The sequence below is a fragment of the Euprymna scolopes genome, chromosome 38 (assembly GCF_053919585.1).
Source record: "Euprymna scolopes isolate OS-2025 chromosome 38, ASM5391958v1, whole genome shotgun sequence".
Classification (NCBI taxonomy): Eukaryota; Metazoa; Mollusca; class Cephalopoda; order Sepiida; family Sepiolidae; genus Euprymna; species Euprymna scolopes.
In genome coordinates, this window is record NC_136519.1 from 82208327 (window position 1) to 82229293 (window position 20967).

At 35.7% G+C, this 20967-nt stretch overlaps 1 protein-coding gene across 1 annotated transcript in view; it reads left to right on the forward strand.

Moving 5' to 3' along the window:
- LOC145263225 (cullin-4A-like) overlaps positions 1–20967 on the forward strand; it is a 164940-nt gene that overhangs the window by 71107 nt on the left and 72866 nt on the right. Inside the window, exon 2 of the mRNA XM_080120310.1 lies at positions 1334–1553. Coding sequence (XP_079976436.1) covers positions 1334–1553 — 220 coding nt within the window. The remainder of the gene's footprint in view (positions 1–1333; positions 1554–20967) is intronic.

The following is a 20967-nucleotide window of genomic DNA, read 5'->3' on the forward strand; positions in this document are numbered from 1 at the left end:
ATATTTAGGTTGGATTATGCCTACAGCATATTTAGGTTGGATTATGCCTACAGCATATTTAGGTTGGATTATGCCTACAGCATATTTAGGTTGGATTATGCCTACAACATATTTAGGTTGGATTATGCCTACAGCATATTTAGGTTGGATTATGCCTACAACATATTTAGGTTGGATTATGCCTACCACATATTTAGGTTGGATTATGCCTACAACATATTTTATGCCTGGAAAAAAATGTAAAAGTTTTACGGGGTTTTTTTTTTTCATCACTTAAAAAAAGTAAATAAATAAATAAAACACTCTTTGCACTCTTTTTATTTCACATGTTTTAAGCCAATGGCACTAAAAGTTACACGCCTCCATTTACTAATTTGTCAGAAAGTAATTGCTCAGTTTACATGAAATGTTTTTGCGGATATTTTTTCAAGCTGTTTGTTTGTAATTGTACAAAACAATAGAATAATTTTTTTTTTAATGGAGTAGATGACGATGGGTGTGATAATTTTTTTTTTACTACCAGCTAAACTTATGCCATCTTTCCCGGAAGTTCTTTTACTTTTTTATTTTAATTGTCATTTTCTTTTCTAAAATAGTTGTCATTTTGTTCTAATCAAAGGGAGGAACTCTGTATGAATACAGTGTTATGTCCTTTTTTAAAGATGATAGCTATTTCAAAACAAGGTGCTTGTGCATTATAATTAGATATTGGAAAAATGCATTTTAAGTAAAAACACGATTACATAATTATGTGTCGTGCTGAAATTAGTAAAAAGAAAATGAAGGGGAAAAATAATTACAAGAAAAATTTTAATTTATTGAATGCAGTTTTAGCATTTTATTCCGTACAACAATATGACTTATTTTCACTTTAGTTTTGATGCTTTAAATTAGAAAATGATGAAGCACTAGTTACAATTTTTTTTATTTTTTTGTAAGAAAATTACTTCTAGCAAATCTTTTATCATTTTTATTAATCGCTGGAATTTTTACTAATTTTGATATGACATGTAATTAATGCACTTTTTTTTCTTTTTCTTTTTTTTTTTTTTTCATTTTATTTTTAGATAGCCAATTATAATTGCAAAAATATTTAAAATGCCACCTGAAAGTATTTTCTGGAAAAAATGAAATCTAATTACATTTTATTTTTAACTTGCAACAATTCACTAAAAAAAAAAAAAAGTCAGAATCAAAATATTTTGTTGGAAAAAAAGTTAATGATGATAAAGAAATGATAAACTGACTAACTTTACTTTATATATTAGAGTAGATCAAATTTAAAGATTCTATTGTCCTAATCGTGTTTTCTGCACTTTTTTCTTTTCTCCAGATAAGCCAAAGTTGCCAGAGAATTACCAGCAGAACACCTGGCAGAAGTTGGAAGAGGCCGTTGAGGCAATACATAACAGCCATTCAATCAAGTCAAACTTAGAGGAACTTTACCAAGCCGTAGAGAACATGTGCTCGCATAAAATGTCTGCCACTATTTATGAACAGTTAAAACATGTCTGCGAAGCCCACGTACAGTCGAACCTCCAACAGTTTCTGGGATATCCTTTCTTTTGACGTTCATTGGCGTTGCATTCGTCTTGTCTTTTCTGATTGTATGCAGGTTTCTTTACAAGTTTACAGGATCGTTAAAGCAATTCCAGAGCCAATTCGTTTCGTTTTGGTTGGATTCAAATGAATGAATGTTCACAGAAAATCTTTTGTTTCTGCAGAATTTTGCAAAAACATGGTATGATTTGTTTTTTGTTTTTTTTTTTAATTTGAATTTTAAAAAAAATAATTTTTTTTTTGCAATTTAAAGATTTTAACTTAAAAATTATTTAAGTAAAAAAAAAACCCAAACAATTTTCACTAGGAAATTTTAATGGCTTTTTTATCATGTCCGATTACAATTTTTGATAACCCATCTTTCTCTGTCGCCTTTGTCTGCTAGCTACCAGGTAAGATCTTGCCTTTGAAATCCTAGTTAACCCTTCAATTACATTTGGTGGTGTGACCCTAATTTGGGAGCTTTGGTAAGTGTAAAATCATCCCTTAGTTGAGATGACTTCTAGGTCTACTCTGACTCAAAGTTGTATCATAGGTGGATCGTCTGTCGGAGGTAATCATTGACAAAACATATATATATATATTTTGTCTACTTCTTTTTTGCAGTTCTATTAGTTGTGATTGTGATTCATTGATGTTTGCCATTGATTATAGAATAGCTGCTGTAATGGTGAGATCTCAATTGTGTGTCGTAGTCTACATATCAAAACGTGAAAAATAGAACCCATTTATTACTTGTTTTATTTGGAATCTTCGAACTACTGTTCGAATCTTGATTGTCATTTTCACAACATTTCGGTCGATGTAACCTCTGACCTTCTTTTGGTGTACTTTGTCATATTCAGGAATGTCTCTATTGAACTCAGGAATTTGGACGGAATTTTGAACGAAACCCTTTATTTACTTCACGGGGTAACATGCTCTCGTTCCATCAACCATAATTGAATAGAGATCCCAAGTAATTTGCAATTGTTTTTCAGTCGCTCACACTGAGAATTGAACCTTCAACCTTTAAGAGAAAATCACTTTTACGATTGATTTTTTCAAAGTACTTTAACCACTATGTGAGTGGCCCTTGCGGACAGTTCTAGTAAGATTTTTCGGAGCCTTAAACCTATTTTTATTTCTAGTTGTGAATATATATATTTTTTTTTATTACATTTTCACCCCAAACAAGGCAAATTGCCACTTTGGTGTAGGGGGCTACTATCAGGGGCAACAACTACTGGGGTACTATGTAGGGATTTGGGCAGCAAGATGTCGGTTCACGTTACACTTGAATGGAATTCCAGAGTCTAGCGGTTCTGGGGAAGAAACTATTGGAGTAAAAAGATCTTTTACATCTAGGGATCTCTACAGTGTGGGGGTGGGATTTAGCAGCCAGTCGGGTTTGTCGAGGGTGCTCACGTCGTGGGGACACAAGTGATTGCAGTTCGTCAGAGCATTCACCACTAAAATACTTGTAGAAAAGGCAGAGGGATGCAACATTTCGTCAATGGGACAGAGGCTGAAGCTTAGATGCCAGTTCAGGGCCTATCAGGTTTGCGACTCTCTTTTGAACCTTATCTAGGAGCGAGAGACTAGTAGCAAAAGCACTAGCCCAGATGTGACAGCAATACTCCATACATGGGCGAATGGTTGCTTTATAGAGGTACAGGATACTTTCGGGTGTTAGTAGTTGTCTAGCACGGTAGAGAGAGCCCACCTTTCTTGCAGCGGCCCTGGCAATGCCTTCAATGTAATTGTTCCATGTTTCCTGTGAACGTTAGGCCAAGGAGTTTGAAAGATGTACTCTCAGATAAAGAGTCGTTGGGCATTGCTATAGGTGGTAGAGAGGGTTTCTTGTAATTATTGAATGAAACTAGTTTAGTCTTGGCAGCATTGAACGCGACCAACCACTTTTGTCCCCATTCCACTACAGATTGGAGGTCTTCCTCTAGTTTTTCTGCCATTTCTTTAGATATGTGTTCATTCGTCTTACTGTCGTGCCTGCCATAGAGTGTAGTGTCATCAGCATATATACCCATCTCAGAGGCAATTTTTTCGGGGAGGTCATTTATGAATATCAGGAACAATAGAGGTCCAAGGATAGAACGCTGGGGCACCCCCGCATTTATATCATATTGTTTAGATGTACGACCATCAAGGACAACCTGGATTTTTCTCTTATCTAAGAAGGATTTAATTATGTTAAGTATTCTACCAGTGATACCGTATGATCTAATTTTCCTGAGGAGACCCTCATGCCATACCCTGTCAAAAGCCTTAGATATATTTAGAGCTACCACTCTGCCCTCCCCCGCTTTGTCCAGTGAATGGTATATACGTTCAGAGATCAGTTAGGATGTCTGCTGTGGAACGGGCTTGTCTAAATCCATATTGTTTGTCAGTCAGAAGTTTAGCATCTGTAAGGTGATGGACTAGAGCATGGTTAATTAAGGTCTCAAATATTTTGGCAAAAAGTTGGAGGAGGCTAATGGGGCAATAATTTGATGGGTCAGTCCTTTCGCCAGAATTCTTGAATACTGGTACAACAGAAGCAGTTTTCCAACAGCCCGGAAAGCAAGATTCATTAATGCATTTGTTGTAGAGTTTGGAGAGAACTGGAGCTACTTTGGCTGAGCACTTTTTTAATAGCACAGCTGGGATGAGATCGGGTCCACATGCTTTTGAAGTGTCAAGGTTTTTTATGATAGCATGCACCTAAGCAGGGGTGGTTTTCAGATCGTCTAGCGTGGCGTCTGTCCGCATAGGAAAGTCAGGTAGGGGGTGGTTGGAAGGGTCCAGTGTGGAGTTTGAGACAAACCAACTGGCAAGCATGTTAGCCTTGTCAGTTGCTGAGGAGACAACCTCGTGATTGTTGGTTAGTGGGGGAATTGTTGATTGCCCATTATTTACTACACTGTTGTAGATTTTCCAGAAGTCTCGAGTTCCTAGTTTTTGGGCTTCGATGCGCTTTTTAGTGGTTTCCGTAAATTCTCTCTTAGCTGTCGCTATTTCTTTCTTAACGTTATTTCTAGCTTCTATATACTTCAGTCTGTTTAAACTGGACTTATGTCGGTTAAACCTACGGTATGCATGCTGCTTTTGAGCAATGGCAGTTGCGCAAGTCGACGTAAACCATTGGGGAGAGTGGGGCTTACTATAAAATTTCCGCATGGGAACATGCGCTTCGATTGCAGTTTTGAACCAGTCAGTGGTCTCGTTTGCACACTGTTCAGCAGGGAGAGAAAAAATATTTCTCCATGGGGCATCTCTGATTAGTTCCCTGATGGCTTCCCAGTCAGCCTTTTTATAATATTTTGTTGTTTTGAGCACTGGCTCTTCAGTTTTGGCTCTAGAGTTTAGGGCGATTTCAACCATTATCACTGCATGATCAGCGTCCCCGAGTGGGCTGTGGGCCTTCGTTATGCAGTCATCGGGAACTGTGGTCAAAAACAGATCTAGAAGTGATGCGTGTTGTTCTTCCTGGTCAGGGAAACGGGTTGGAAACGTAACAATTTGTGATAGGGAGTGAGATATAGTGAAGCTATGAGTTGTGCTGCCCGCTGCATCTGTGTAAGTAGAGAATCCAAGCCAGTTTTTGTGGTGGACATTAAAGTCACCAAATACATGTATTTGTGCGCTAATTTGCAGTTCAGCCCGGCTGTGCATAGACCCTATGTACTGTTCATAACTTTGTGCATATGTGTGTGTGTGTGTGTGTATATATATATATATATTAAAAAGTTTGACTTGTGTCCAGATAACCTACAACTAACATTTCAAGTGTTTAGACCCAAAATTGGCGGTAGTTTGATAGTCTGCTATGGTCAACTCTTTCAACTTTGACCTCTTGGCAGCCAAATTTTCACCCAAAAACTGATTAAAAAGCTTCCTGTATGTCTGAACAACCTTTATGTAAAATTTCAAATCTTTAGACTCCAAATTGGCTGAATAGTTTGCTAGAGACCGCAAAGGTAAAACCTTATGAACTTTGAGCCCCTGCTAGCCAAATTTTCGGCCAAAAACCAATTAAAAAACTTGCTTTATGTCTGAATACACTTTGTTAAAATTTCAAATGTTTCGACCAAAAATTAGGACTGCAGAGGTCAATTTTTTTTTAAAACTTTGACCCCAATTTTGACTTAACATTTATTGTTTTGGGCTCAAATCAAATTAAAAAGTTTGATCCATGTCCAAGTAACCCACATCTAAAATTTCAAGTGTTTAGATCCAAAATTGACTCCTTGACAGCCAAATTTCTGGCCGAAAACCAATTAAAAAGATTTTCCCAGATCTCAATACCCCTTCTGTCAAATCTCGAATCTGTAGATTGAAAATTGATAGAGCAGTTTGGTAGAGAAATGTGCACACACAGATAATTTCACTTTTATAGATATATAGATTGTTTACTTATTATCTATATATTATCATTCATAATTAACGTTAAATTCTATGCTGCAATATAGAAGGCTGGTGGTTACATCGACCAAAAAGTAGCAAAAATAACATTCAAGATGAGAACAATAGTTTGAAGATTCCAAACAAAACAAATAAGTAATCCTCATCAAAAAAATTCAGAAACATAATACCATTTATTACTTTGTATTTTGAAGAGAATAATGGATCCTGTTTTATGCTATGTGTGTGTGTGTTCTAACTCCACTTGTGTCCTAAATCAAAAAGAGCAAGAAACTAATTTTTTACATTTCTTTATTATTGCTCTTTCCTATTATCCAACATCACTTGCCGAAAAGTCATATAATCTTATATTTGAAGATATTAATAAATTAAAGCATAAAATGTTTTACTTAAATGACTGCATTCTGCATTAAATAACACAGAAAAGGGTTGACCTGCAGTAGAATAAAACTAACCAAACCATGAAGTTTCATTGTAGTTTTCTTTGAAGCTTAATCTGAGTCTGCCTATGCTACCATGGTTTTCAATCAGATCACTTCCGAGGTTTGGGTCACACAAAATTGGGAATGAACCAGGAATTATAGATCTGCAGGAACAACAGTTGCAAGAGCTGAGAATCCCAGGATCACTCAAAAGAATAAACAGACGCTAATAAAAGAAAATCACTAGTACGACAACATGATTGAATGCAGAATAAAAATGTTGAATATGCAATTTTCCCCGTTCATATTATGCAGAGATTGGTTAGCGAAATGACCTGACCCATAGCATGTTAGATTTTTCTTTGAACATTAAATCAATAAAAGAACTCGGAATCCGTCATAATGCAAGAATGCATAATATTAAATGCAAAAACGATATTGATCGCAAGTTGAAACCACGTAATTTGTCTTTATGTAAATTTTTTTTGATCGTCAAATATGATGATTATGTATTATTTGGATTCTTCGGCCTACTGTTCTCAACTTGAGCATTATTTTCATAACGCTTTCGACAATATGACCTCTGACCTTCTTCAGGGGCATCATTTCGAACACTGGAATCTTTCTATCAAACTTTGAAATCTGCACGGAATTTTGAACAGAACCCTTCATTTAATTCACGGAGGTAGCATTTTCTCATCTTGTTCTGTCAGCCATGACTACGTAGAAGTCCTGAGTAATTCGCAATTGTATTTTTGACAGAAATATCCCCATGGATTAAATAAAGGGTTTTGTTTGAAATTCCGTGCAGATACCGGGGTTCAACCTCGCAAGTTTAACAGAAAGATTCCCAAGTTCAATAAAATACACCTGAAGATCAGAGGGTATATTGGTTGAAACATTATGAACATAGCAGTCAAGATGCAAACAGTAGTCCAAATAATCAGAATTATATATGAATCCTCATCTCAAAAATTGAAAAATCTGATTTGTTTAATTACAATCCAACAAATGTCTTTGTTGGACTTTATGGTATGCTTCTATTTTAATCGGAAACATTCACTCTTCCAAGCTTTACTTTCTTTCTGATAAGGTAAAGGCTGTTTATTGCTAATTGCCTGCGGTGCCTCTACCGACAAATGCAGATGGGATAGCTCCAGGCATTTTTTGTTGGCAGATGAGATTGCTCAGGCATTTTTTGTTGAGTGCATTTCACCTCATGTACTGACTTTTCAAAACCCCACTTGACCTTGTGTCTAACATGATGCAAAGTAACATTTCTGAAGCATAAAGTAAATCAGTAGAAACAATTAACAAATGAGATTTCGTTTTTGACCAGAATTGATTCGTATTGAAGCAACAAAAAGAAAATATGTATGAGCTATGTACTCATGACAAAACAAAAATGTCCTATTCCAAAAATCTAGTAGTTTTATTTTTAAATAAGTAAAATCTTATGTGTATCCGAGGAGGATGAGCTTGCCTGCCATTTTGAAAAAAAAATGTCAAGAAACAAAGGGGAGTAATTCAGCAATAATTCATACCTATCAGATTTATGTTGTAATGTCCATGAATTCTCATTAATCGCTTAAAAATAATTTTCTTTATAAAAATAAAACCACTTGATCAATTTCAGTGATTTTTGGAATATATTTTTGTTTTGTTACGGGTACGTACATCATACAGATTTTTCTTAATATATAATTCTGGACAAGAACAGAAAATTGTAATCAAGTAAAAATGAAATTTCTACAAATAACAGAATTATGAAAACAAAAAAATTTCCATCGTTCTAATCAACACAATACTCTATCTACATCGTAGCCATGTCAACAAACGTATCAGGATAAATATGTCTTACTAAATGAAAATAATAGGTTGTAAAGAAAATGTAATTAATGAATAACGCGCACTGTAATTATACATAAATGACTAGCTAGTAATATTGTACAATGAGGTATATGTATATAACTGTCTCTATTATATAACCATGCATGTTGTATATTGGCTGGGTCAAATAGTCATATGTTGTATAACGGTGCATGTATATAATTTGTAATACACAGTCATCTATATAACGTGTATATATAATGTTCATCTTAATTTTGTATCTATAAATGTTTGTACAGGTGTAAATAATTAATATGTGTGTATGATTCATGTCTAACAATACATATTATCTAGAGTTTATATCCACACGTGAGATATATATATATATATATATATATATATATATATGACTTGTGTCTAGTGTTGTGCGAGTGTATGTATAACAAAACAGCGTCTCCTTTTGTGTATATAAGCATATATACATTCAATATAGTTTCTAATATTACGCAAGTTTCCTCTACACTTCTCACGGTTCTTCAAGTCAGCAGTCCCCAAATTCCACTTTGTGTGGTCATGTCTAATTACTTGTTTCCTAATTTTCCTTGGCCAGCCAATCTTCCTGTGAATTAAGCTTTCCGTACTTCTTCAGTGGTTCATTCAGGTGAATGAATGCTCCACATGACCATACCAGTATAACCAATTTGTTTTAACGATAACTTTTATGCTGAGCAAAGGTAGTTTTTTTTTTTTTTTTTTTTTTTTACATAGGTGTCACCACTTATCAAGGCCGATAGGCCACTCAAGGATAAAAGTTAAAGGGTGTAGAGTAGTCAAAAGGACAATATAGTAATCGATAGTTATGGAAGTTCGGTAAATTTGTTAACTTAAGTGGAACGGCTCATCAGAAACTTGTTCACGTTGGAGTTGAAGACAACCATATTATAGACAGCAGGAAAACGGAAGACAATTCCACAGGCGTGCAGTTCTAAGAAAGAAGCTTTGATCATGGAATCTATGTTTAGGTTTAAGCACAGATAAAGAGTGGGGAAAATTATTGATAATGTTTTCAGCTAGTCTAGTGTTTCTTGTGAAAGTTTGGCGAGGGGGGACCATAGATTGAAGCTCAGTTGAACACTTTCCATGAAAATAACGATAAAGCAGAGACAAACTCACAACATCTCTTCTGTGAGATAGAGGTTGCAAGGAAGAGAAAAGGACATCTCCCACCAGGCCACGAAGTCTATTTTGAACCCTATCAAGGCAGGACAAGTCTTTTCTAGCAGCTCCTGCCCATATGTGGCAACAGTATTCCATCCCTGGACGTATCTGGCTCTTATATAGATAGAGAATTGCATCAGCAGTGATCGATCTACTGGATCGATAGAAAGATCCGACCATTTTTCCAGCAGCCTTGGCAACAGATTTGATGTACGTATTCCATTTAAGATCAGGAGTAAAGGTCAAGCCCAGAAGCCTGTCAAAACTTGAGGCCTCCCCAAGATGAGAGCCATTCATTTTAATTGATGCCAGATGGGGATCAGAACGTTGATGATGTAAAGATAGTAGCTTGGTTTTAGATGCATTAAAAGTAACCAGCCACTCATTTCCCCATTGTACAACGTGATCAAGATCAGAGGAGAGAGAATCGGAGAGAACTTGGTCGTTTACTGTCTTAGATGTGCTACCATAGATGGTAGTGTCATCAGCAAAAATGTCTACGAATGATGTAAGGATGTGATTTGGAAGATCATTAATGTAGATCAGGAAAAGAGTTGGGCCCAGGATGGACCCCTGAGGGACTCCAGCATTTATACTGTGAGCTTCTGATTTTTGCCCATCAACTACTACTCTTTTGAACCTATCAGAGAGAAATGATTTAATAATTGAGAAGACATTTCCAGCTATAACATAGCTGGAGATCTTGTGAAGTAAACCTTTATGCCATATGCTATCAAAGGCCTTTGATATGTCAAGAGCAATTGTCCTAAAAAGGTTGCCTCTGTCGAGAGAGTCGCTAATCCTATGAGATATAACTGTAAGCACATCTGCTGTAGATCTAGCAGAACGGAAACCATATTGTGTGTCACTAAGAAGGTTATTTTTGCTGAGATGGTTGAGTACTTCTCTATTTAACACAGATTCCAGCAACTTACTCATGACGCACAGGAGACTTATTGGCCTGTACTGAGAGGGGGATGAACGATCACCTGAATTCTTAAATACAGGGCATACTGATGAGATTTTCCAGGGTAATGGGAAGCAATTCTCCTTAAGACAACGCTAAACAGTTTTGTAAGTATGGATGCTAGTTCAGGTTGAAGTTTTTTGAGTACTATAATTGGAATACCGTCAGGGCCAGTTGCTTTACTCGAATCAAGGTTTTTGATTAGCTTGGCAATATCACGTACAGATATTTGTATATCACATAGTGTGTTTTCTGATACAGGAGGAAATATTGGGGGTTGGCGGCCTTGGTCGCAAAGGGTAGAATTAGCTGCAAAGTTCTTGGCAAAGAGTTTGGCTTTGTCTGATGCTGACGAGATTAACTCAGGTCCATTGATGATAGTTGGGATAGAGCACACGCTTCTGTTCAGGATTCTGTTTGCAATTTGCCAAAACTGGTGGGAACCAAGCCGCTGCTCAGCTACTTTGGACTTGACGGACTGAGCATACAACTCTCTTGCGTTCTTTATTACTTTCTTAGAATGGTTGCTGGCAGTCCTGAAAGCGGCTTTAGTTTCCATACCATCTATTATGTTGGAAGCAGTGGAAGAAGTGATTTCTGTGCGTAATAGCAGCAGCACATTCTGGAGAGAACCATGGCTGGCTGTTAAGTTTTTGCTGGAACTTTTTTGAGGGTATGAAATTGTCTATACCTACAATTAACCATTCTGTCAGGTCTGATACTATAGAGGACACATCCTTTTTAAACATGGAATGCAAAGGAAGATCCGATATAAATGTACGGAAACTATCCCAGTCAGCCATAGTGTATCGATATGCTGTACGATGGAGAGGTACGTCTGAGGACTTATTACATTTCATTTTTATCTTAATTGATACAACTGAGTGGTCGGAAGATCCAAGAGGAGACAGAACGGTAACTGAACATAGTTCAGGGTAAGTTGTGAGAAAAAGGTCTAGGAGACTTGCATACTGGCCGTCATTGTCGGGCACACGGGTGGGTTCGTGAACAATCTGAGTGAGGTCATAAGCAATGGAGAAATCATGACAGAATCTCCCCTCATCATCGGTCTTGTTTGAGTGGGTCAACCATTCCACATTGTAAACATTGAAGTCTCCACATACGTGAATGTTAGCTGAAGGATATGCTGATAGAACTTGGTCAATTTTCTCAGATATGCTTTTAAAGATAGTAACTCCGCTGTTATGGGGGCGATAGAGAGTAAATATAAATGCCGTAGTGTGAGCTAGTGCTACTCGGAAGCACATATAGGGTAAGTTAGGATCTTCTCTTGAGATGTCCCTACCACATGGAAAGCCATCTTTTATATAGGCACATATTCCATGCCCATGGCGATCTTGGGGGTCAGATTTGGAAGTTAGGTAGTGATCTTATCATATCCTTTCACCGAACGTGTTGGGTTTGACCAGATTTCACATTGTAGAGCCATTTAACCATGGATCTGGCATTGCATTGCAGTCGAGGATCCAGCATTCACTGATATATAAGACTAGAAGGCTATTCAGCATTTCCCTGAGTAAAAATCTAACCTACTTCTATTAAAACTTTTCTCTCTACCTCTTCCTATCTTTCTCTACCCAACACCCTCCTCCTCCTCCTCGTAGCTTATTCCTCTCTAACTGAACATATACATGCATAACTCTCATTTATATAATGGATTCCTTGAATAACGAGTCTGCATCTTTCTAAATGAGTAGATAATGACACTAAAAAACTGCCGCATCTGACAAAACCCGACCCAGTTGATCCACAAAGAATCTAAAAAAAAATTTCTGAATTTTAGATATTATTTTAATCAAGAATATAACAACTTTGTGGATCTTTGTTTTGCAGTTTTTAATTTTAGTTGGACATATAACCATACAGAGACAACTGCCCTAGCAGGGCTACCTGGTGTTACCTGGGAGTATAAAAATAAAAGGTTAAGAAGTATGTGTAACATCATTATATTAAAACTTCTCTCTACCTCTCTTTCTCCCTTTTTCATTCCCCCATCCCTCTTTACCCCATGCCTCTTTGCCCTCTGCCCAGTTCATTGAAAATAAGAATGTAAATCATTCACCTCTCCTTAATACAATAAGATGACATTGAAAATGTATGGTGGGGGCCACCATGACAAAACTCAGCCCAGTTGACCCCCTTACAGAAGGAATATTTTTTTTATTTTATATATTATGCATATGGGTCAATACCAGTCAAGACAATATAAACTTTGTGGGTGTTAGTTTGGTATTTTTTAAATTTTAGCTGGACATACAAACACACAGACAACTACTCTTTATATTCTTGCTCGTCCGTCGAAGTCGACGATGACCAAGGTATCAATCAGTTCGGCGTCAGGGATTTGTGGGTCCTGAGATGGCTGATGAGGCCAATCCATGCTCGGCAGACTCTTCCACACTCTGGACACGTGAAGGCGGTATCGGCAGGCTGTGAACCGGCAGCTCTCTCCTTCCTTCTCTTGCGCTTCTGCTGGTCGTGTGTCATGCGTTGATTCTCTGCCCTGTCGGCTCCTAGGCTGATGACGCAACGCCAGGCCGAACGTTCAGCAGCGCGAATCTCCCAAGACTGGGGGCTGATGTCAAAGTCTTTAAGGGACGTTCTCAGACAGTCTTTATATCGTTTCTTTTGGCCCCCTGCATTCCGCTTTTCCTGGCTGAGTTCCCCATAGAAAAGTTGTTTGGGGATTCGGCTGTCGTGCATGCGATAGACATGGTCTGCCCACCGGAGCTGGGTTTTGCGGATTATGGTGGTGATGGTATGGAGCCCCGCGCGCTTCAAGACTTCTGTGTCAGGAATTCTGTCTTGCCAGCGGATGTTGAGAAGATTACGGAAGCATCTGAGGTGGAAGCCATTCAACTGTTTTTCATGTCTTTTATATGGCGTCCAAGTTTCGCAGGCGTAGAGTAGGGTTGTCAGGACGACCGCTCGGTATACTTTCAGTTTGGTTGCGAGTGTAATGCCTCTCCTCTTCCACACATTGTCTCTAAGTCTTCCAAATGCACTGCTCGCTGTGGAGATCCTATGGTTAACCTCAATGTCAAAGTTGGCGATGCGGGAGAGGGTGCTGCCAAGGTAGGTGAATTGCTCCACAGCATGGATCTTCTGCCCTTTGACAGTGATGCCGGGTTCATAGTATGCATCTCCTGAGGCGGGTTGGTACATAACTTCTGTCTTCTTCGTACTGATGGTGAGACCAAAGTTGTCACAACTGGTGGAGAATCCGTCCATTTGACGTTACATCTCTATCTCATTTGGGGCATTAAGGGCACAGTCATCGGCAAAGAGAAGATCTCTGATGATGGTTTCCCTCACTCTCGTGACTGCCTGCATTCGCCTGATGTTAAACAATTTCCCGTCACATCTGTACTTGATGACAATGCCAGAGTGACTGTCTTTGAAAGCGTCCTGGAGCATGGCAGAGAAAATCATGCTGAAGAGCGTCGGGGCTAAGACACAGCCCTGCTTGACCCCGTTGGTCACAGGGAAGGGCTCTGAGGGGTTGCCGTCATCCAGGACACGAGCGGTCATGCCCTCATGGAACTGCCTGACAATGGCGATGAACCTGTCTGGACAACCAAATTTTTCCATGATCCGCCAGAGGCCATTTCGGCAAACAGTGTCGAAGGCCTTGGTCAGGTCGACGAACGTGGTGTAGAGGCCCCGGTGCTGCTCGACACACTTCTCCTGCAGTTGGCGTGCAGCAAAGATCATATCAGTCGTCCCGCGGCCCGCTCGAAAGCCACACTGGCTCTCGGGAAGACGACCATCTTCAAGGTGCTCCAGCAGGCGGTTGAGAAGGACGCGGGCCAGGATTTTCGCGGCGATGGAAAGAAGGGATATCCCGCGGTGGTTGTCACATGACTGAAGATTTCCCTTGCGTTTGTAAATGTGAATGATTGTAACATCACGAAAATCTTGGGGTAATTCTTCACTCTCCCACATGGATTGGAAGAGTTCTGTCAGTCTTAAAAGCAGTGTCTGAATACACTTTATGTAAAATTTCAAATGTTTAGACCAAAAATTGACTGAGTAATTTGGTAGACTGCAGATGTCAATTTTTTTTTTTTATCTTTGACCCCAATTTTGACCCCATAACATTTGTTTTGGGCTCGAATCAAATTAAAAAAGTTTGATCCATGTCCAAGTAACCTACATCTGAAATTTTAAGTATTTAGACCAAAATTGGTGGAGGAGTTTGCTAGAGTTTTCAAAACTCAAATTATAGAACTTTGACCCCTTGACAGCCAAATTTCTGGCCGAAAGCTGATTAAAAATATTTTATTAAATCTCGATATCCCTTATGTCAAATCTTGAGTCGGAGGGAAATGTACACACAGACATTTTCACTTTTATATATATATATATATATATATATATATAACCTTAAACACTAATGCATCCTCATGGAACTAAAAAAAATATTTCGGCCTTCTCTCCTGTAACATCCCAATTATATTTTGAATAAGCAATTTTTTTATAATTCATGACTTCTAACAATTTCCACTTATTTTCACTCACTTTTATCCTTTTTTAATCAAAAGAAAAAACATAAAAACTTGGAACTTTTTGGTTTTTCCAAGGAAAATATTAACTGTCTCTGAGTTGTTTAATGTTCATATGCCATCCAATGAAACCCGTGTAAGACAAAATATAATATTATGAAAGAAAAAATATACACATATATATTTTGGATTTAGAATATAAATTGATATATATATTTATATATACACATACACACACCTCTCAAATATTGAGGTAGTAAAAAAGTTAAGAACATTAATTTTTCTCTCAGTGATTAACCAGTTAACTATATTATAAGATATCTTTATTCTGGTATCTTGATATTACTGGATTCCAGGACAAGAATTTATCTAGTCTGGTGGAGTATCCAGCTTAGTGCTGTTAGGTGCATCATCTATTTTATAAATCTCACCTGTCTGTTTTAGATGAATGTATGTATGTATGTGTATGTCTGCCTAAAACTTTCGACAGACGCGACAGATTTTCATGAGATTGGTATCGTTTTGAAGCTTGATCTCGGATGACAAATATCGAAAAATTGGTTAAAAACATAAATTCCTTCACACTGAACTAGGCACTTTTCTACAGGGAGGGGTTGCTTTTTTTCGCTGATATTTTTGATTGACTAACCTTAATTTAAACCTTTGTCACTTCCGGGTTGGGGATGTAAGCAACAGCAAAGACATAATTTTTTTTTTTTTTTTTTTTTTTTTTATAAACGTTCTTTTCCTCCTTCGTGGTACAGGTTCGAGCCTGCCTGCCTACTACCACTTTTTTTTTTTTTTTTTTTTTTTCTTCTCTCAACACACACCTCCAAACATCTGGGCAATGCCAGGCACCCAAGTGTGGCAGTGTGGGTTAGCCATACCAATGGGATCTTATTTAAGCTTTTGTTTTGAACATTTAATGAGGGTTTATTTCTAACTAGCAGTTCAGTCCGGCTTTGCTCGGGCCCTATGTACTGTTTATAACTTTATGTATGTATATATATATATATATATATATATATATATATATATATATATATAAAATAAAATAAAAATTACAATTAAATATATATATGTCATCCACATAAAGTACTGATTTAAAAAAAATTTCGCAAATGTCAAATCTTGAGTCTGTAGACTGAAAATTGACAGTAGTTTGGTAGGGAAATGTACACACGCAGACATATACACAAACAATTTCGTTTTTATAGATATCTAGATGAGGAGTATCCTTCTGCCAGATTGTCCTCACAAACCAGTGTACAGAAAAACCAAAAACACTTAGGATAATGTCATGTTCTCTCCAGTAATGTGTGCATGTGAATTGGTGGCTTGAAATGTTAAAAAAAAATCACATGATAATGAAATAAAAAAAAATAAATAAAAAATGAATAACCTGAATCTGTATAGAAATCTTAAAGAAAACACCTTGTGGAAGCGCAGAATCTGACTACCTTTTCCTTATTTATTGGTCAGTTTTGCAACGTGTTACACAATATAAGTATATAGACACAAATAAATACACCTTGCTCTTTATTATAGACTGGTGGATTGTGATGGATTGTTAGTTGATTCTTGAATGTCATATGCATAAAATCATGATTTAGGATCAAATAGATTTGAGGCACTCCAAAATGAGCTACATTGAAAAAGGACACATTTTGTTGTAACACTTTTTCTTTTTTTTTTTTTTTTTTCATACTTCTGATTGAATTAACAAAACGATATAGCATTTAAAATTTAGCCTAAAAATACATAGTTTTATTTACAAACATGTTTTGTTCTATGTACATTTTTAATTAAAAAATGTTTTTCTTTTCCTTTATGGAAATTGCTCCAGACAAGGTATGATACTACTTCAAAGTCAAGAACTAGCCGACTATAAGAGTTAGATGAATAGTGTCTGACTCTGAAGACAACTATTTTACTCCATTTTTCAGAAACATTGCTAAAGGGCAAAATAAAGGAAGTGAGTTAGGAAGCTGATGAAGGTAAACACAAGGTTTACTTTCTACACGCTTTAAAAAGAACAATTTTATGTACAAAATATTTTCTTCAGGAATTTGTGGTATTAGATACGTTATTACTATGATGTTTAATGTATTTAAATTTTGAATTTCTATTTATAAAATATTATTAAACTATTTTTAGGAAATGTTTTCAATGTAAACTATTTTTAGGAGATGTTTTCAATGTAAACTATTTTTAGGAGATGTTTTCAATGTAAACTATTTTTTAGGAAATGTTTTCAATGTAAACTATTTTTTAGGAAATGTTTTCAATGTAAACTATTTTTTAGGAAATGTTTTCAATGTAAACTATTTTTTAGGAAATGTTTTCAATGTAAACTATTTTTTAGGAAATGTTTTCAATGTAAACTATTTTTTAGGAAATGTTTTCAATGTAAACTATTTTTTAGGAAATTTTCAGAAATATTTATTAACTAGCGGGGGTACCCAGCATTGGCCGGTTGTTTGGAGGTGTGTTAAAAAGTAAAGAATAAGCGAAGTAATAACCCTGTTTAAATATTTAAAAAAAACAAAAAAAAGATAAACTTTTTAAAAATCGGTGAAAAAAAAACAAAAAAAAACAGCCAACAAATGTAAGACTTCTTTAAAAAAGAAATCGGAAAAGCAAAAATCCGGGAAACAAATGATTCATAAAAACAAAAGCAAAAAAAACACAGCGAAAAGCAAAAAAACACAGCGAAAAGCAAAAAAAAATGGCATAAATAACCTTTTGATTCAGTTAAGTCCATGATGCGTTTCACCCAGTAGAAAGCATAAAACGAAAAGGAATGTTAAAATTCCATTCAAGGTTTTTTAAGCAACTACGAAGTAAAGAAAACCAGTGTTCCTTCGTAACTGTCCCTTGTGAACGATCCCGGAAATGGTGGGGGAAGGAGGAATTAATTAGAGAGAAAAGATTTTACTACTTCCATTGATTTTAACCAATTTTGGCAGTGAACTCTCAGCAGAAAAATTATAGGGATCTACAATTATCGAGGAAGTGGAGAGGTAATAGGCCTATAACACACCTCAGATATTGTGCTGCAGTTTTTGCATATAACATTTGTATGAAATGTCTTGAATTTTTAATCCTATTAAGGTCAAAATCAGAGGGGGAAAAATGAGTTAATTTTATATATATAAGGACTAGATAAAACCATTTTAATTATAAAAAAAATACTGAATAAACTATTTAAAAATGTTTTCAAATTAAAAAGTAAGCATTTCAGTTAAATTTTCTCATGTGCTAATATAGTTGGAATAGTTATTGAAAACAATTTTTAATTGACCCCCCCCCCTCCGCTTCTTTAACCTAAAAATAAACGCTGGCCTTAAAAATATAATAGGGAACTGTTTTTTGATAAAGATTTATTTTTTTATTTCAAAAACTGCAATTTTTGCCATCTGTACACTTTTTATTTCACCAATAAAAAATATTTTTATTTACAAACTTTCGATTTAAACAAAATGAAAAAAAAACGTGATGTAAATAAAATTACGTGCAAAGATGCGGTCACATAATTTGAAAATTAATTTTAGAAAATATTGGATCGTATTAAAAAAATTTGGTTTGTCAGCTTAAATGCTATTTGGGTTTAACTTTGAACATCTGACAAGCTAACTTTTTAAATTAGTGCGGCATTCCATCTAGGATAGGTTTGGAATAGTTTTCTCCCTCATCCACATGCATGTAAAGAAGTTTCTAGATGATTTCTGGTTTTTTTTTAATCATTACTTATCAAGGCCAAAATGCACTTGGGGATAAGGGTTAATGAGATGAATTGCTTGTCAATTGAATGATGAAAACTATGAGATGATTGAAAAAGATAAATCAAATGTAATGAATAAAATTTGATTACTTATGAGGATGAGGTTTATAGCATGTCTTTGACATTGGATTTAAAGACAACCATGTTGTAGTCTGCAGGGAAGCAGTTCTGTGGCAATAAGTTTCACTGTTTTACTTGCTAACTTTTTTGTGATGGGATGAAAGTATATACATATTTATATACAAATAAATACAAATCGGTCTTTATAATAAAGTGGAGGATTTGTATATATAAAAGATTTACTCTTAAACTAATGAACTGATCATTTTTATATATATATATATTCCGGGCAACTTGGTGATTAACTTGGGCACATTATTTTTTCTTCTCACCTTTTATTTTCATAATGTTTTGACCGTTCAAGGGCTGTGGAATTGAAATAAATTTATTTAAAATGTTTGAGCTGGTGCACATTAGTTGAATCTTACATAGACATAAGAACTTTTGCGTCCTGTGATGTATGTGGCAGTTAAAGAATACGGTTGTTTTCTGATCTGAAGCCGCATCCACAGTGTCTCTTTAACATCTTCCCATTGCTATCAAATCGTTCTCGATTTGTTTTCAGTTCATTTTTGATTTTCCTCTTTTTTCCGCCATTAGAGCACTCGTTTGGCAATTTTCTCTGGGGCCAATTTTCTGTGTATACAAGCCAATCTAGATGATGTTTGCAGATTATTAATATTTGTTAGTAAGATTGACGACTTGATTGGTAGTTCTATTAGATTGCTAGAATTTTTCTAACGTATGTGGAATTAAACGCATCTAATTTCCTCTCTTGGGTGAATTTTGAGATGCTAAATTAAACTTCCATCTCTATCAGTGTCGACAACAAAAAAAGATAAGTGATCATAAAAAAATATTAAAAAATGTTGAAGATGTAGAGTTGTGATAAACATGTCCATCTTTAAGATCAAAAATCTTTCTATTTATGAAATTATGACTTCACTGTAACTTTGTTGATTTTATAATTTATAGAAAACTAGCAGTATTAATTTGATGATGCTTATATGAAAATGTATTGTTGGTTGTTTCTGAATTTTTGAGGTGATGATTATTTGGATTATTCGAACTACTGTTCTCATCTTGAGTGTTTTTCACTCAACACTTCAATCAATGTCTTCTTCAGGTGTAGCATGTGGAACTCGTGGCCGATCTTTCTGTCAAACTTTGTTTTCATTTCCAAGATGAAATTTTAAATCAGCAAAATCTTTTACACCATCTTAATTTTAAAAAAAATGTAAATATACTAAACATGATACTTATAGCATATCTAATACAAAATATTCACAAATAAATTGTTTTTTTTTTGTTTGTTTGTTTGTTTTTGTTTTTTTCTACTCTTGAATCTAAGCAGCTAAAAATGATGAGGACTGTTTTTTGATAAATACAGTTTGTCAATTTCCAATTTCAAAACCAGAAGCCATCACCAAGTAGAATAGTGTAACTGCTACATTATCGAATAATATATGGAATACTGTTGTCATATTTGAGCTTGTGAATCTGTCCTATTTAAAGGTTTATAAGCGTATCTGTAATTTGGTTGGCCCCCATCTTCTTTGTCCTCTCTCTCAGACGTATTGCTGCTAGTCTCCATATTTTCTACAATTACTATTATGGCGTGTGTGTTGCTCAGAATTGTCTGATCTATTTCCTGCTTCCTTTGTTCCAGCTCTTTTGACTTTAGTGTGATGATCTTCACCATTTTGCTGTTTTGATACTTCTTGTAATACAGCTTATTTCAGTAGCTTTTTACAATAACTGCAGGCTTTTGCATCAACCTGATAGTTTAATCAATTTTAAATTCATATCTTTGTTGCTGTCATGTATACATGTGTGTTGTCTACCTCCAAGAACTGACTTTTTTTTTTTTCGTTAGCTGCAATCAATGGTAAACTGCTGTGTACTTCTTCTTACACTAATTTTCATGCATGTTTAATTCAAACGATACATTCAGATGAATAGTAGATTTTATTCAATCATATCATTTTGTAAGGATTACTGGAGACCGAGTTGTTTGTGTTTTAAGCACATAGTTTAATTATTTAATATTTTCGTAGAACATCTTTCAATATGTGTTCTCAGCATGATCAGTTCTGAGTTGCAATTGTTCTCTCTCTGTCTCTAATATCTGGCTAAATTTCTTTTTCTTGCGATAGAACATTGATCCTTTGTCTGAAATATTTTCTCTTTTTAAAT